At 47.2% G+C, this 17,177-nt stretch overlaps 1 protein-coding gene across 2 annotated transcripts in view; it reads right to left on the reverse strand.

The window, feature by feature from the left end:
• Positions 1-213: 213 nt before the first annotated feature.
• Positions 214-17,177, reverse strand: part of ATG14 (autophagy related 14) — an 87,266-nt gene continuing 70,302 nt past the window's right edge. Inside the window, exons 8-11 of one of the 2 annotated variants that reach the window (XR_010190488.1) lie at positions 16,295-16,385; positions 15,274-15,359; positions 1,162-1,343; positions 552-639 (exon numbers count right to left, since the gene is read on the reverse strand). Coding sequence is in view for 1 of the 2 variants with exons in the window: in XM_063947955.1 (XP_063804025.1) it covers positions 333-639; positions 15,274-15,359; positions 16,295-16,385 (484 nt within the window). In the remaining variant the exon portion in view is untranslated. Of the gene's footprint in view, positions 640-1,161; positions 1,344-15,273; positions 15,360-16,294; positions 16,386-17,177 lie in introns of both variants that reach the window. The other variant, XM_063947955.1, reaches the window with a different exon arrangement.

The raw sequence follows: 17,177 nt of genomic DNA on the forward strand, positions 1-17,177 counted from the left end.
TAAAAAAAAAAAAAGTTGTATGATAAAAAAAAACCTGCAACACAACTACTGTACATTATATATTAGTGCAAAACTGAAGGTGTCATAATTTAAGGATAGCCATCATGACACTTATCACAATTGAAAAAAGTGCCCCTGAATAGGTGACAAGGAGAAATACTAAAAATATATAATGAAAGGGCAAAAAAATAAAATAACTACTGGAAACAAAAATAAAACAGTCGCATGTATAAAAAGGTTTTGCCATCTGCAAGTCAAGCTACCTTCTCTCAGCTGTGTAAAAAGTCATTTAGGGGAGAGTTAATGCCACATATTTGTGTCTCTGAACCACGTTAACGGTGACCAGTGTATGCTTTGAACCATGAGGTGACGGAAGCAGCTGCAGACGAAATCATGCCACCAGCACTGCTGCTAGCGATAGGTTGGGACATCATTGTACTCTGGCTTTCCAACATTTCCAGTGGTTGAGATGGGATGTCACAGAACTTGGGACTTGGCAGATTCTCCCAGTCAGTACCCAGATCAGTCTCTTCGTCGCTTATGTGTTCATCTCCACTCTCATCACTCTCGCCGGCCCCACTGGGATCGACAAACTCCATGGAGTCTTCTAGATCAGCGGTAATTTCAAAAGGCCCAGACCTAAGTAACAGAAGAGAGAGAGAATTTTCTCTTGCTCCAGAAAGCCAACACTTCGACCACTGACCACACACGAGAGAGAGAGAGAGAGAGAGAGAGAGAGAGAGAGAGAGAGAGAGAGAGAGAGAGAGAGAGAGAGAGAGAGAGAGAGAGAGAGAGAGAGAGAGAGAGAGAGAGAGAGAGAGAGAGAGAGAGGAGTATCTGTGTGGAATTAAAACTATAAAGTAGCATTTGAAGTCAATAGGGAACCTGTGATCTTAGATTTGTCTACATCTGAATTTGCCAATGCAAATGGACATGCATGCAAGACAAAACTATTAGGCACATGGCTCTCACTTGGGGAATCCAATTAAGCAAGAATTTGGTAGCCAAACATTAGTAATCATCCTGAGCACCTCTTTGGGAAGTGAGGAAAATTACCGATGTTACTAGTCAGGAAATGCTTTTACCGAAATGGCCTGGTCGCCTTTGCGCTGAAATGAATTCCCCATAAAACAAGCAGTGACTTTCTTCTTCCCTGCTTACAATTAAATACAGCTGAAGAGTGACAGCTGCAGCAGCTCTGAACAGTCACCGGTCTCTAAAGCCTTGTATAATAGGCAACACTGCATTTATCTCGCAGCAGAACAGCAATGGCAGGGGTCACCGGTCATGCGCACTCTAGCTGAAATCACATCACAGCAACAAGTCCATAGTAAGTGCTGCACCTATGATATAAATAGCCAAATGTCATAGATAAATAGGGGTATTGATAAACATTTCTGGACATGTACAAAACCACATCAATTCTGAATGTAGGGTGAAAAAGTGTTATCCGCGCTGTGTTTGCTAAAAGCTGCTCTATTGGTTGGATAAATACTTAAGTGGAAAAAAGAGCGCTATGTATTCTATGCATGGCACCTGTAAAGGAAATTAAGTGGTTAAAAACAAAATGTGTTTACAGCTCCTTTTGGAGCAGTTATGGCAGCCAGGGGTAAGGTCTTTTTAATATGACACTCCCTTGCTTTCCCTACCTGATGATGGAGGTGGTGTTTCACAGTCTTTGCGGCCGTCCGCGGCTCCACATGTATTGCCGCCTGTCTGTCGCTATGGGAGGCGGGGAACAATGTGTTGTCATGGTCCATCGGACGTTTGACTGTTCGCGTCTCCTGATGTTCAGCCGCCTCTCTACCGCTGCGTCCAGCGGAGAGTGGGATGACATGATCTGGCGGGCGCTGACAGTCTCCGATGGTAGCGGTGTGAACCTCCAGGCTGTCTGCATACGTCTGGAGCCTTGGCACTTTAAAAATCTTCAGTGTGTGTGCTGGCTCCTCCCCTCTATGCCCCTCCTGCAGACTCAGTCTAGGAAAACTGTGCCCGAGGAGACGGACATACTTTGAGAGAAGGAAAACCGGTAACAGCGGTGAGTCAACAAACCAACACACAACAGTAACAAAGGATAGCCAGGAACAGGGACAGCAACAGCAGACCCAACCAAGAAACATACATGGTATGCAGGAAAAACACGAAGCACTGAGGCGGGCGCCCAGTATTCCCTACGGACTACGAGAAAAGGAATTACCGGTAGGTATTCAATTCCTCTTTTCTCTAATGTCCTAGGGGATACTGGGATGATATTAGTACCATGGGGATGTCCCAAAGCTCCCAGAACGGGTGGGAGAGTGCAGAGACCCCTGCAAAACCGCCTGGCCAAACTGAAGGTCCTCACCGGCCAAGGTATCGAAGTTGCAGAACTTCAAACACGTGTTCGAACCAGACAAAGTAGCTACTCGGCACAACTGTAAACACCACGTGCAGCCGCCCAGGAAGAACCCACCGACCTAGTGGAGTGGGCCTGAATAGAACTCTGCAGCGGCAACGTAGTCGAAAAGTAAGCCTGTTGGATAGTCATCCTGATCCAACGAACAATGTACTGCTTTGAAGCAGGAGAACCAATCTTGGTAGCGTCGTAGAGGAGAAAGGGAGTGAGAGTCAGTCTTTCTGTGACAAGCTGTCCTCTTAACGTAAATCTTCAAAGCCCGAACCACGTCCAGGGACTTTGGAGCAACAGACGTGTCAGACACTACTGGAACCACTATCGGTTGATTTATGTGAAAAGCAGACACCACTTTCAGCATAAACTGTGGGCGGGTCCTGAGCTCCACCCTGTCCTCGTGGAATATCAAATAAGGGTTCTTACAGAATAAGGTCCCCAATTCCGACACACGCCTCGCAGAGGCCAATGTCAGTAACATGAGTCTTCCAAGTTAAATACATCAAGTCCACCTTGTGAAAAGGTTCAAACCAGTCCGATTGGAGAAAGGTCAGGACCAAATTGAGATCCCACGGAGCCGCGGGAGGGACAAAGGGGGGTTGAATTCGAAGGACACCTTTTAAGAACGTCTGTACCTCCAGAACCAAAGCCAACTGCCTCTGGAAGAATATGGACAAGGCTGAAATCTGAACTTTGATGGAGCCTAACCGTAGCCCCATATCCACACCTGCCTGTAGAAGAGCAGGAAATGGCTAAGTTGAAACCTCACAGTAGAATATATTCTATCCTCACACTAAGAAACATATTTCTTCCAGATATGATGGTAATGCTTTGATGTGACCACCATGCGGGCTTGGACCGTAGTTGAGACAACCTTGGAGGGAAGATCTTTCCAGGCTAGAATCTCCCTTTCAACTTCCATGCCGTCAAAGTAGCCGCAGTAAGTCTGGAAAGACGAACGGCCCTTGCTGAAGATCTTTGAGAAGCGGCATAGGCTAGGGCTCATCGAGAGACATGGTTAGGAGGTCTGCATACCAGGCCCGGCGAGGCCAATCCGGGGCAATCAGAATTGCTTGAACGCAATCCCATTTGATTCTTTTTTGAACTCTGGGAATGAGAGGAATTGGAGGGAACAGATAGATGAACTGGTGAGTCCAAGGCGCCATCAGAGTCCACCGCTGCAGCCTGCAGATACCTTGTCCTGGAAGAGTAGTGACGCAGCTTCTTGTTGAGCTAAGAGGCCATCATGTCTATCGGCGGGCAGCCCCAAACACTTAAGGGTGAAGGCCCCATTCCCCTGGGTGTAGATTGTGTCTGCTGAGGAAGTCTGCTTCCAGAGGAGTATCCTTGATACCTCTCGCATTGCAGCCCTGATTTTTGTTCCTCCCTGTCGGTTTATGTACGCCACCGCTGTGGCGTTGTCTGACTGGACCTGTATGGCCTGATGTTGGAGGACAGAGGCGGCCTGTAGAATGGCATTGTAAATCGCCCTGAGTTCCAGAATATTTATCAGAAGAAAAGACTCCTGACGCAACCACTTTCCTTGGAACTGAGCCCTTTGGGTCACAGCACCCCAACCGCGGAGGCTCTCATCTGTTGTCAACAGAATCCAAGACTGGATTTCAAACCATCGATCTTCCACTAGGTGAGAAATCTGCGAACACCATAACAGGGAAATCATCGCTTTTGGCGAAAGATATCCTCTGGTGCATGTGTTGGTGTGACCCCGACCACTTGTCCAGCAGATCCAGTTGGAACGACCAGGCATGAACCTTCCGCACTGAAACACCTCATAGGAGGTCACCATCCTGCCTAGTAGGCTGATGCAAAGGTGCACCGAGATCTTGTGGGGCTTGAGCACGGAGCGGACGATAGCCTGAATTGTCACGGCTTTGTCCATAGGGAGAAATACTTCGAGACACAGTGTCCAGTATCATCCCCAGGAACTGAAGTCTCTGTAAAGGTTCCAGGTGTGATTTTTGTAGATTCAGGATCCACCCGTGGTCCGTAAGACGACGCGTAGTCAGGTTGATGCATTGCAACAGTCGCTCTCTGGACACCGCTTTTATGAGGAGATCGTCCAAGTAAGGGATGATGTTCACTCCCATCATGCGGCGTTGTAGCATAATTTCTGCCATAACTTTTGTTAAAACCCTCTGTGCCATGGAGAGGCCAAAAGGCAGGGCCTGAAACTGGAAGTGGCGGTCCTGTACCGCAAATCTGAGATAAACCTGATGGGGCCATATCGGGATGTGCAGGTATGCATCCTTGATATCCAGGATACCAGGAATTCCCCTTCTTCCAGGCCAGAAACCACTGCTCTTAGAGATTCCATCTTAAACTTGAACACACACAGATACAGGTTCAGAGATTTGAGGTTCAAGATCGGTCGTACTGAACCGTCCGGTTTCGGTACCACGAACAGGCTTGAGTAAAATCCCTTGCTTCGGAGCAGAGGGACGGACTGGAACAATAACCTATGTTTGTAGTAGTTTTTGTATGGCGTCCTGTAAGATAACTCTTACTACAAGTGAAGCTGGTAAGCCTAACCTGAAGAATATTTGAGGAGCTAGTGTCTGAAACGCCAACTGGTAGCCTTGGGATATTAGGTCTCTTACCCAAGTGTCCCAGCAAACCTGGGCAAAATTTTGCAGTCAAGCACCCACCTGAAAGTCCCCCTGCAGCTGGAGCCAACCGTCATGCGGAGGGCTTTGTGGAGGAAGATTCCGAAGTCTGGACCAATGATCCAGCTCCCGCTGGTCTGCGAGATTTACCTCAATTTCCCCTAGCTGCATTTGAGGCACCCCTGGCCCTGCCCCTTATCCTGGCCATATGAAAGGACTGCAGAGAGGGACCAGGATAAGGATGTCTAGCCGGAGGAGCTGCAGACGGCAGATAGGTGGACTTACCTGCCGTTGCTTGTGAAATCCACTTGTTTAGTTCCTAACCAAACAAGGCATTCCCTGTGAAAGGAAGATTCTCCACGCCCTTTTTGGAATCAGCATCCACTGTCCATTGTCGCAGCCATAGGGCTCTGTGATCTGACACCGCCATAGCCGTGGGATGGGCATTAATGAGGTCCATCTCCTTGATTGCCTCACTCATGAAGTTAGCAGCATCCTGGATATGTTGCAGCAGTGTTAGGATCTCATCCTGCGGCAAAGTGTCAAACCCCTCAATTATATTACCAGACCATTTTACTATGGCCCTTGTGATCCAACCACAGGCAATAGTGGGCCTCTGTGCAACTCCCACTGCTGTGTAAATGGATTTGAGCGTAATTTAAATTTTACGATCAGCAGGGTCTTTTAGGTAGATGGCACCGGGTACAGGCAGTACAATTTTTCGTGACAGCCTGGACACTGAGGCGTCCACATTAGGGGGATTTTCCTACACCTTCCTATCCTCTGGAGGAAAAGGGAGAGAGGTTAGCAACCACTTAGGGGTTAATTTCTTGTCAGGATTAACGCTTCTTTAAAATGAGTGTTTAATTTCTTTGAGACAGGAAATGTGGTCGTAGATTAAGAAAAAACAAACAAAAAAAACTCTCCATCAGGCTCTGCCTCCTTATCAGGGATGTTCAGGACTTCCCTAATAGAATATATCAGAGCTTCCACACCCTGAGAGAGTATTGTCACCCTGGTCTATTTATACCTCCCCCTCTGCCAAATCTGACATGTCATTATCAGAGTCAGATTGGAGCACGTGTGGTAGAGTGCGCTTCTGTGAAACAAGAAGAGGGGGTTGGGGAGCAGATCTGTGGTCTGAAGCCCGAGCTAAAAAATCATCCATAGATTTTTTAAGTAACTGTCTTTCCTGCCTGGCAGTAGCCAGTTCAGAGTTGATATTAGAGAGCAGCCCTTTAAATGAATCCAGCCATTCTGGTTCCTGTGTGCTACTTCCCTGAGAAGGGAGATTGCATTGAGAACACAACAGAGACCCCCCTGGAGTAGGTAAGAACTTTGTGTTACAGGATGGACATACAGCCTTTTTGCCAGACATGTTTATCAGCAGAACACACACACCGTAGCAGTGACAATAACACCGAATCCCAGACAGCCTGGATAGAGTGATGGATAGAGTGATAGAGAGAGGGATAAGACCAGCACACAAAGCCACTACAGCTAAAGCAGTGCTTTGCCAGGCATAAACTAGAGCCTTAGATAAGTTAACTGGTTTTCTTGATAATATATTGCTCCCCCTCTTCTACAAATCCCCTTGGTACCAGTTTAAGGTGACTTTAGAGGATCCTTGGAGGAGCAGCGCTTCCCTGCATGCAGCCTGGAGTCTGATGCAGCAGGAAATGGCGCCACTGAGCCGCTGGTCCCGCTCTCCGGAAAGGCCCCTTAATGGCACGCGGTCCCGGTGCATAATTATACTTGCTTTTAACTCCATAATGCAGAAATAGGAGATTTACGGTAGACTTACAATTGTTAAATCTTTCTGCGAGGTACACTGTATTCCACAGGGAATAACATCGGGGTGTAGAGTTGGATCTTGATCCAAGGCACCAACAGGCTAAAGCTTTGACTGTTCCAGGATGCACTGCAACGCCTCCTCTATAGCCCCGCCTCCAGGCACTGGAGCTCAGTTTTGTTAACCAGTCCAATGCAGCAGCAGGTAAGAGACGGTAGATGCTAGTCACATAGAACCACATTCTCACGACAGAAGGGACTAGCGGCTAATGCCATACAAACCCAAAGAAGCTAAGTGCGTCAGGGTGGGCGCCCTGTGGAATCCAGTGTACCTCGCAGAAAGATTTAACCATGGTAAGTCGACCATAAATCTCCTTTTCTGCAGTGGGGTACACTGGTATTCCACAGGGAATAACATCGGGGATGTCTTAAAGCAGTTCCTCATGGGAGGGGACGCACTGTAGCAGGCACAAGAACCCGGCATCCAAAGGAAGCATCCTGGGAGGCATAGAACCTGATGAACGTGTTCACAGTGGACCACGTAGCTGCCTTGCACAATTGTTCAACAGACGCGTCACGGCGGGCCGCCCAAGAAGGTCCAACCGACCGAGTAGAATGGGCCTTGACAGCAGCAGGAGCTGGGAGCCCAGCTTGCGCATAAGCTTGTGCAATCACCAATCTAATCCATCTGGCCAAGGTCTGCTTATTCGCAGGCCAGCCACATTTGTGAAAACCAAAAAAAAAAAAAAAAAAAGAAGTACAAAAAAGGGAATCTGACCTCCTGATGTAAGCAGTCCTCTCCACATAAACACGGAGAACCCGTACCACATCCAAAGATTTTTCTTTGGAAGATAGACCAGAAGAGTTAAAGGCCCGAACCACAATCTCCTGGTTAAGGTGAAAAGATAATACCACCTTAGGCAAATAAACAAGGCAAGTTCGAAGAACCGCATGGTCACGGTGAAAAATCCGAAAGGGTGGGCGACAGGACAAAGCGCCTATGTACGACACCCTCCTAGCAGAGGCAATAGCCAAGAGAAATACAACCTTCAGCGTAAGGAATTTAAGGTTCACAGACTCAAGGAGGTTCAAATGGAGACTCTTGCAGGGCATTTAAGATGACAGACAGATTCCATTGAGCCACAGGAGGGACATAGGGAGGCTGAATCCGTAGAACACCCCGGGTGAAAATGTGAACGTCAGGAAGAGACGCAATTTTTCTTTGAAACCACACCAACAAGGCAGAACCTTGAGGGAGGCCAGATGAAGGCCCAAGGCTAGGCCTTGTTGTAGAAAAGCCAAAAGTCTGGAAGTTTTGAACGTATATGCATCATAATGCTTAGCAGCACACCATGTGAAGTGAGAATTCCAGACCCTGTTAGAAATCCGAGCTGAAGCTGGTTCACGGGCTTTCAAGATAGTTTGAATAACCGCCTCAGAAAATCCTTTTGCTCTTAGGGGTGATGCTTCAAGAGCCACGCTGTCAAAGCCAGTCTGGCCAGGTCCGGGTAGACACAAGGGTCCTGAACGAGGAGGTCTGGGCGTTGAGGAAGTAGAAAAGGATACTCGATCGATAGACCCTGCAGGTCTGAGAACTAATGCGGTCTGGGCCACGCTGGAGCAACTAGAATTAGTATTCCTCCTTCCTTGAACTTCCGTATTACTCTGGGCAGGAGTGACACTGGAGGGAACACGTATGGCAGCCGAAAGTTCCATGGAATTGCCAGTGCGTCCACGAACGCTGCTTGAGGATACCTCGTCTGTGCGCCGAAGACCTTGTGATTGCGTCGAGATGCCATCAGGTCTACATCTGGTAGGCCCCACTGGTCCACTAGGAGTTGAAAGACTTCGGGACGAAGACTCCACTCTCCAGTGTGCACGCCCTGACGACTGAGGAAGTCCACTTCCCAGTTGAGGACTCCCGGAATGAACACTGCCGATATGGCTGGCAGATGGCATTCCGCCCATTGGAGAATTTCTGACACTTCCAACATTGCCATGCGGCTTCGAGTGCCGCATTGATGATTTATGTACGCCTCCGTGGTGGCATTTTCTGATTGAACAGGTCTGTTCTGCACCAGAGGCAGGGCCAGTGTCAACGCATTGAACACTGCCCGCAATTCCAGAATGTTTATCAGGAGGAGAGATTCTTCCCTGGTCCACCGACCCTGGAGAGATTGCTGTTCCAACAACGCGCCCCAACCTCGCAGACTGGTATCTGTTGTTAGGAGGACCCAGTTGGAGATGCAGAAGTGACAGCCCCTGCTCAACTGTTGGTCCTGTAGCCACCAGCTCAGTGACAGACAAACCTCCGGAGTCAAAGAGATCATTTGAGACCTGATCCGATGAGGCAGGCTGTGCCATTTGGAAAGGATTAACCTCTACAGAGGGCGGGAATGAAATTGAGCGTACTCTACCATGTCGAAAGCAGACACCATGAGGCCTAGTACTTGCATCGCCGAGTGTATCGACACTCTCTGGCGAGAAAGGAAGCATCTGATCTTGTCCTGAAGTTTCAGGACCTTCTCCGGAGACAGAAACAGTCTTTGGCTTTGTGTGTCCAGCAGTGCCCCCAGGTGCACCATGCTCCGAGCAGGGACCAGGGAGAACTTCTTCCAATTGATGAGCCACCTGTGGGCTTGAAGGAATTAGACAGTTGACTGAGGAGGACATCTTGGGAGTTCAGATATGGCAGGATTCCGATTCCCTGACGACAGCCATTACCTTGGTAAAAATCCGAGGAGCCGTGGCCAGTCCAAATGGCAGAGCCTGGAATTAAAAATGAAAGTTGCCAATAGCAAACCGCAGATATTGCTGATGCGAAATGGTAATAGGTATGTGCAGGTATGCATCCTGCATGTCCAGGGATACCATATAGTCCTCGGGTTCCATGGCCAGCACAATAGAGCGCAGAGTTTCCATACGGAATTTGGACACTTACAAACTTGTTCGATGATTTGAGGTTGAGGATAGGCCGGAAAGAACCAGTTGGTTTCGGAACTAGAAACCGGGTCGAATAGTATCCCCTGCCTCTCTGGGACAGAGGTACCGGCACTACCACTCCTGTTTCCAGGAGTACAATCAGGTGTAGAGCTTGAGCTTTCAATCGATCCGAGGACATAACCGTTTAACAGAACTGGCGAGGGGGACGTCTCTTGAAAGAGATTGCATACCCGTGAGAGACAACATCCCGTACCCAGGCGTCGGAAGTGGTCTTTAACCTGGCCTGGGCGAACTGCAGAAGAAGTCGGCCCACCCCATCATGCAGCAGGTTTGCCTTGTTTGAAAGCAAGCTGACGGGCGGCCCAGGGTTGTTTAGATTTGGGATTAGTGGTTTTGGAAGTACGAGCCTGTCTCGGGTACGCCTGACCTTTTGCTTTACTTGGAAGTCGAAAGGAACGACAAGTGGTACTCTTAGCCTTCTGAGCAGGATTAGTACTTCGGAGAAACGCAGTCTTGGCCGTCGCCAAGTCAGTCACAATCTTATTCAGATCTTCCCCAAACAGGATGTCTGCGTTGAAAGGGAGTACCTCCAAGGTCTTTTTAGAGTCCAGGTCCACTTTCCAGGACCTCAACCACAGAATCCTGCGAGCCAGGATAGACGTAGTAGAAGCCTTGGCCGCCATGACCCCTGCATCAGAGGCCGCCTCCTGAATATAGTGAGAAGATGTGGTAATATACGACAGATATTGTCTGGCAGTATCAACAAAAAAAAAAATCCTGAGTTAGCTCCTCCTCAATTGCCTGAACCCACGCTTCAATTCCTTTTGCCGCCCAAGAGGCAGCCATAGTGGGTCTATGTACAGCACCGGTAAGGGTGTAAATATACGTCAGGCATCCTCCCACAAGCATATCTGTCGGTTCCTTCAGTGAGGTGACAGTGGTGACAGGCCGAGTAGAGGACACCACAAGACGGGCGACAGTTTCCCACTTGTTACTCAACTCTGCAGGGATAGGATAACGAGCTAGCATCTTTTTAGACAGGGAAAACTTCTTTCCTGAAGATGACCAGGATTCCCGACATATGTCAATTAAGAGGTCAGAATGTGGTAAAACAACTTTAGCAACCTTCTGACGTTTAATAAACTCATCAGGTTTCTTTGATGTAACAGGAGGCTCAATGTCATCAATTTGGAGAATCAGTTTGATAGCCTCCACAAGGTCCGGATCATCAACCTGGGTTGTAGATTCCTCATCAGAAGCAACTGTATTCGTGTCTGACGGATCAGTATATTCCCCATCTTCATCGGAAGAATTATCCAAAATATTAGTGGATCGAGAGGAAGAAATGTCCTGCTTAGATGACCCCTTGGCCCCAGAGGGACGTGAGGTGGACTTTTGTCTAACCAAAGTCTGATTTAACTGGGTAGACAAAGAATCCGCCCATGGCGGATTAACTACAGGGACAATATGTGGCTGCAATGGCACAGGAGGCCCCACAGGGGGCATGAGACGCGTTACAAGGGTAGTCGGCATATTTGAAAGGTGGGTCTTGATTGACCACAGGTGCCACAGACGGACTGGGAGATGTATGACCCCCAGCGCCTGAGCCAGCAGCTAACACTTCCCCCACTGGCGAATCCTTAACGACAGCACTGCATTGTACAGGAGCACCCGCGGATGTCCCACCCTGTGTAGCAGACATCATGTGGGATGTAATAGTACAATATAGCCAGAAAAACACAAAAAACCCAGCAAATAATCCCCTGTGTTATATGACCGTAAATACAGAGCACAAACAGAGGCAGCGTGGGGTGACTGAAAATCATAGTGAGAAATACAAACTTTGGGGCAGATGTATTAACCTGGAGAAGGCATAAGGAAGTGATAAACCAGTGATATGAGCAAGGAGATAAACAAACCAGGCAATCAGCTCCAATATGTAAATTAACAGTTAGGATCGGATTGGCTGGTGCCTTTATCACCTTGCACATATCACTGGTTTATCACTTCCTTATGCCTTCTCCAGGTTAATACATTTGCCCCAGTATACCCTGTGTAGCACTATATATTATATGAGACCCTGTGTAGCACTATATATTATATGAGACCCTGACGCACCTAGTTCCCCAGGGTACAGAATATAACGATAGCAAACATGCGATACACAAGAGTGGAATCCACACAGCAGCTATAGGCACATTCAGTCACAGGTACAATGCAGGAACTCACATATAACAATAAAACTGCACTGGGCTAGCAATTACATATAAATATGTATGTATACAGATATAACAATGCACAGTAAACATTGGATGTATATCACAGAATACTTGTACTAAATATTCAAGATAGCAGTGCAATTGTTCTTAACAAACACTGACTAAAAGGACATGTAGAATACTTAAGTGTCTGTAAATGCACAGCGCTGACGATACATGTCATGTGGCTTTACAGAAGAGACAGCACCCAGCATTCCCGGAGATCAGCCTAGCTATGTAATGGCACCAAAATCTCTTCAGGGAGTGAGGGAGGGAGGGGGGGGGGGGGGGGAGAAGGGAGAGAGAGGAGCTGGAGGAGGGGCTACAGGTCAGCGCCTTATCCCCTCTGCTGGACTTCACCACCGAGTACTGTGGAGCCTTTTGAAAATTGATTTTAATAAGTCCGACTTGTGCTCCTTGCCCTGGTGAATATAGTGGGGTCCCTGTGCGACAGTGTCCACGCCAGCGGTGTGGTCAGTCTCTTGGGACCGTGACCGGATCACGATTTACCTTACCTCCCCCGTTCAAGCGCAGTCACTCGATCTTGGAGAATAACAGCGGTGGTGTGCCTGAAGAAAACCGGTGTCTCCGCTGCAAGTACCCAGAAACCAGGCCACGGGAGTATGCAGCGCCGCTGAGGGAGGTGATGGAGCCGCAGCACAGCATGTCATATAGACATAGAAAGTCTGCGGCCCTTGAAGTCTTCTAAAAAAGCTCATTTCAGGGCTGCCTAGCGCAGCCCCACCTGTTAGTGTACTGCACTGCAGGCACCAACTTACAACCTGAGCTCCAGTGCCTGGAGGTGGGGCTATAGAGGAGGCGGTGCAGTGCATCCTGGGAACACTCAAAGCTTTAGCCTGTTGGTGCCTCGGATCAAGATCCAACTCTACACCCCTATGTTTTTCCCTGTGGAATACCAGCATACCACGCAGCAGAAATTGGGTTAAAATCCCTTTCTGTGCCAGCGCGGGTCTCTGCAGCGGGCATCGGAGCCAAGTGCCCGCTGTGCCCTTATGCAGCCACTGTAACCAGGGAACTGCTAACCGGGACCCCATTTTGTGTACTCACTACACCAGCGTCTTCAGCTCTGTTAGGGCTGGCGGAATGCTGTTGGCGTGCGCACACACCCTGGGGGTGAGCAAAACACCACCTCAGGAGCCAACATCCTTTCAGCAGAGATCCGGACCATTAACCCTGTAAGAGGTTGGTTCGGTCCCCCTCTAAGTCCCACGATGCAGGCAGACTTTTTTCAGGCAGCACTAGCTGGCACCAAACTAAACTAAAGTTTTGAAGAAAACACTCTGGAGCTCCAGAGAATGCACCTGGCTCCTTGGGCACATATTTTTTAAACAGAGTCTGCAGGAGGGGCATAGAGGGGAGGAGCCAGCACACACTGAAGATTTTTAAAGTGCCATGGCTCTAATAGACCCAATCTATACCCTATGGTACCAATACCATCCCAGTATCCCCTAGGACAGTGATGGGGAACCTTTGGCACTCCAGCTGTTGTTGAACTACACATCCCAGCATGCCCTGCTACAGTCTTAGCATAGCCAAATAGTAAAACTGTAGCAGGGCACGCTGGGATGTGCAGTTCAACAACAGCCGGAGTGCCAAAGGTTCCCCATCACTGACCTAGGACGTTAGAAAAATCCTGCAGTAAATCTCCAATAAGAGGAGGTGTGGGGGGCAAATATGTACGGGGGCTAAAGCAGTGGTTCTTAAACTATATCCTCAAGACACCGTAACATCACATTCATGATTAAGCACAGGTCACTTAAATAGGTCCTCTGTCAGTCTGAGTATACCATCTGTGCACAAGCATGGATATCATTAAAACCTGGACTGTTAGGATCTCTTGGCGACGGAGTTTGGGAACCCCTGGGCTAAAGCATACTACTAGTTCAAAACAGTTACATATTTTTAATGGTGGTTTCGGTTGTAAAGAGAACAAACCTAAAACAGAAATAGAAAATTATCTGAAAAGCATGCTTTATCCTCTGACATGTGTAATCCACTGACATCTGGTGTACGAAGAGTAAAACAACACCTCGCTATAAAACAATGCAGTCTCCTATATCTCCATTCCAGAGAGGATGGGAATCCTTCACATGTGCATAAGTAAAAGAGATAAGTGTCTCTGTATGAAATGGACACTAATGTAGGGCTTAGTTACAGCTGATAGTAAATAAGGAATGATATTTTTTTCAACTTATATTCATTTTAGGAGCATATTTTCATGTGTTCCAGGATATTACTCCAATGTTACGCTTATAAAATGCTGAATTTTTTATTATTTATAAAAAATTAGTTCTTACAGCAACAGGGCTATTTGTGGTGGCCCAGCGGCCACAATGTTTCCAGCAGCTTTGAGCAGCTACCTTAGTATTTGCACCACAAAGACACCTGTTCTGTTACCACTATCTCAGGGTGGCATTAACAAAAGAGACCGATATATAGAATATTTTTACTGAATAAATGTTTTTTTAGCCCAGACCTCTAATCAAATACACAGAACACAAAAAATAATTATAATGGTACAGAATTACCCCTATATCATAATAATGGTGGTCATTCCGAGTTGTTCGCTCGCAAGCTGCTTTTAGCAGCTTTGCACACGCTAAGCCGCCGCCTACTGGGAGTGAATTTTAGCTTATCAAAATTGCAAACGAAAGATTCGCAATATTGCGAAGAGACTTCTCTGTGCAGTTTCTGAGTAGCTCGAGACTTACTCTGCCAGTGCTATCAGTTCAGTGCTTGTCGTTCCTGGTTTGACGTCACAAACACACCCAGCGTTCGCCCAGACACTCCTCCGTTTCTCCAGCCACTCCCGCGTTTTTCCCAGAAACGGTAGCGTTTTTTCGCACACACCCATAAAACGGCCAGTTTCCGCCCAGAAACACCCACTTCCTGTCAATCACATTACGATCACCAGAACGAAGAAAAAACCTCGTAATGCCGTGAGTAAAAAACCTAACTGCATAGCAAATCTACTTGGCGCAGTCGCAATGCGGACATTGCGCATGAGCGACTAATCGCTCCGTTGCGAGAAAAAATTAACGAGCGAACAACTCGGAATGACCCCCAATATTCTTAACGACACAGATAACTGTAGATTAAGGTCACCATGTCGGAACGACCATCTTAAATTCATACATTATGATGGTAACACTATAGGATACGTAAGCACAACATGCTAGCTATATCTGCAATACAATGGAAACTTTAAAAAAAACATCTCAGACAAAAACAAAATGTTCTCTCTCACCTGCCGAGGTTTTCACTGTCTGGACTAACCAAGTACATGAGATTCCTGAGCGTATGTAACTGATGCAATAGGTCCAGGTCCACATGCTGGCAGAAAGAAAAATAGAGTTAGAGAACTGGGCAACAGGACAGAACACAAAATCACATTGTACCCGTTATCTGTATGGTCCAATAATCTGTAGAATTCTCTCACGAGCCTTCTCTTTACACTCGGATGCATTTTCCTCTTGTTGCAGCATTCATGGAAGATGGCTGTAGTCACAGGAACATTAAGCTACTTGGAGAAGGTCTTGTAGCCTTTACCACTAACATGCATCAGGTGTAGTATGTGATGCCGGAGGTTGGGCTCCCGGCGGCCAGCATACCGGCGCTGGAATCCCGACCGCCGGCATACAGACAGCTGGGCGAGCGCAAATCAGCCCCTTGCGGGCTCACTGCGAGCACGGTGGCCCTCCAGGTGGGTCGTGGACCCCCAAAAGGGAGAAAAGATGTCTGTAAGCAGGCGGTCGGGATTCTGGAGCCGGTATGGTGGTCGTCGGGAGCCCGGCCACCGGCAACCTGAAGACCACCCCATGCATCTCTACAATTTTCTTTCTGATCTACTCACATACCCATTTCCTTTGCGGTCAGGTATCATCTTGTGTACCACACTAAACATAGACCAGAGAAAGCTGAGGGACTATTTATCGCCATTTAATGAGGCTGAACGAGTGGAAAGATAGAAGATGCATGCAATACCAATTCCAGAAAGAAATTACATTTGAATTATTACTATGATCCAATTTAGGAGGAGGATTTCTTAGAGGGTACTAACAAATCTATCCAGGCCAGAGTTGATTGTGCGTTTTTTGAAGAAAGACTGACATCTGGTGTGAATGGTTTGAATTATGTTATACGAAACTTTCTCTTTCTGGAATCAGATCTGCCTCCAGAAGACCCTGATCTTTTTGTTTGCATTCAGCAAGTACATTTGGCAGTTGTTACTTTTCAAATGAAGGGATAAAGATTATACCAATACATACCTGAGAAAAACACAGATATAAGATGTTGGAGTTTAACTTGTTCACTGCACGATTAAACTTGTAGCGGCTCAAATTCTCTCCACAAAACTCACTGTAAGAATGCAGAATAAATATGGTAAGTACATGCAATTACATTCTCACAACCCAAGTTGCAACTACATCTCTGAGCTAATGAAAGGTATTCTAATAACATGGGGGTAAATTTACTAAGATGGGAGTTCTATTTCAGATGGGATGTTGCCCATAGCAACCAATCAGCTTCTACTTCTCATTTATCTAGCACCATCTAGAAGATAATACCTGAAATCTGATTGGTTGCTATGGGCAACATCCCATCTTAAATAGGACTCCCATCTTAGTAAATTTACCCCATGGTGTCAATTATAGACCATCTATACATTTAACATAAAATTAAAATAAAGATACAATAAAACTGAACAAAGTACGCTTTTAAAAATTGTCTTGTGGTCCAAGCACATTTGTTATTAATTTTAAATCTTTCACCCATGAACATCTCCAGATTAGATCCAGGTGTTACCAGCAGCACAGAGGATTTTTGGTGGGAACGGCACTGATGATGTTGGAGACAGTGACCTGCCTGGTTAGGACTAGGTTAGAGACAACTGGGGCAGTGATATAATGGGTGGGATATACTAACAGGAAAATGTGCCAAGATCTAGAAAATGTTGTTTTCTGAGGTTTGGCCGCATTTTCCATATGTGCCAAGCACTGGAATGCAATTACTCCACGAAGCTTGGACACAGTGGGCAATGCTATCTTTAGATGGTGTCACCCTATGGAAGGCTACGAGCAACTATATGCATTCCTAAATGGGAGGAATCCGATCGGATCCTTTACAGAGTCCCCCCCGCATCATAAAAAG

The sequence above is a fragment of the Pseudophryne corroboree genome, chromosome 12 (genome assembly GCF_028390025.1).
Source record: "Pseudophryne corroboree isolate aPseCor3 chromosome 12, aPseCor3.hap2, whole genome shotgun sequence".
Classification (NCBI taxonomy): Eukaryota; Metazoa; Chordata; class Amphibia; order Anura; family Myobatrachidae; genus Pseudophryne; species Pseudophryne corroboree.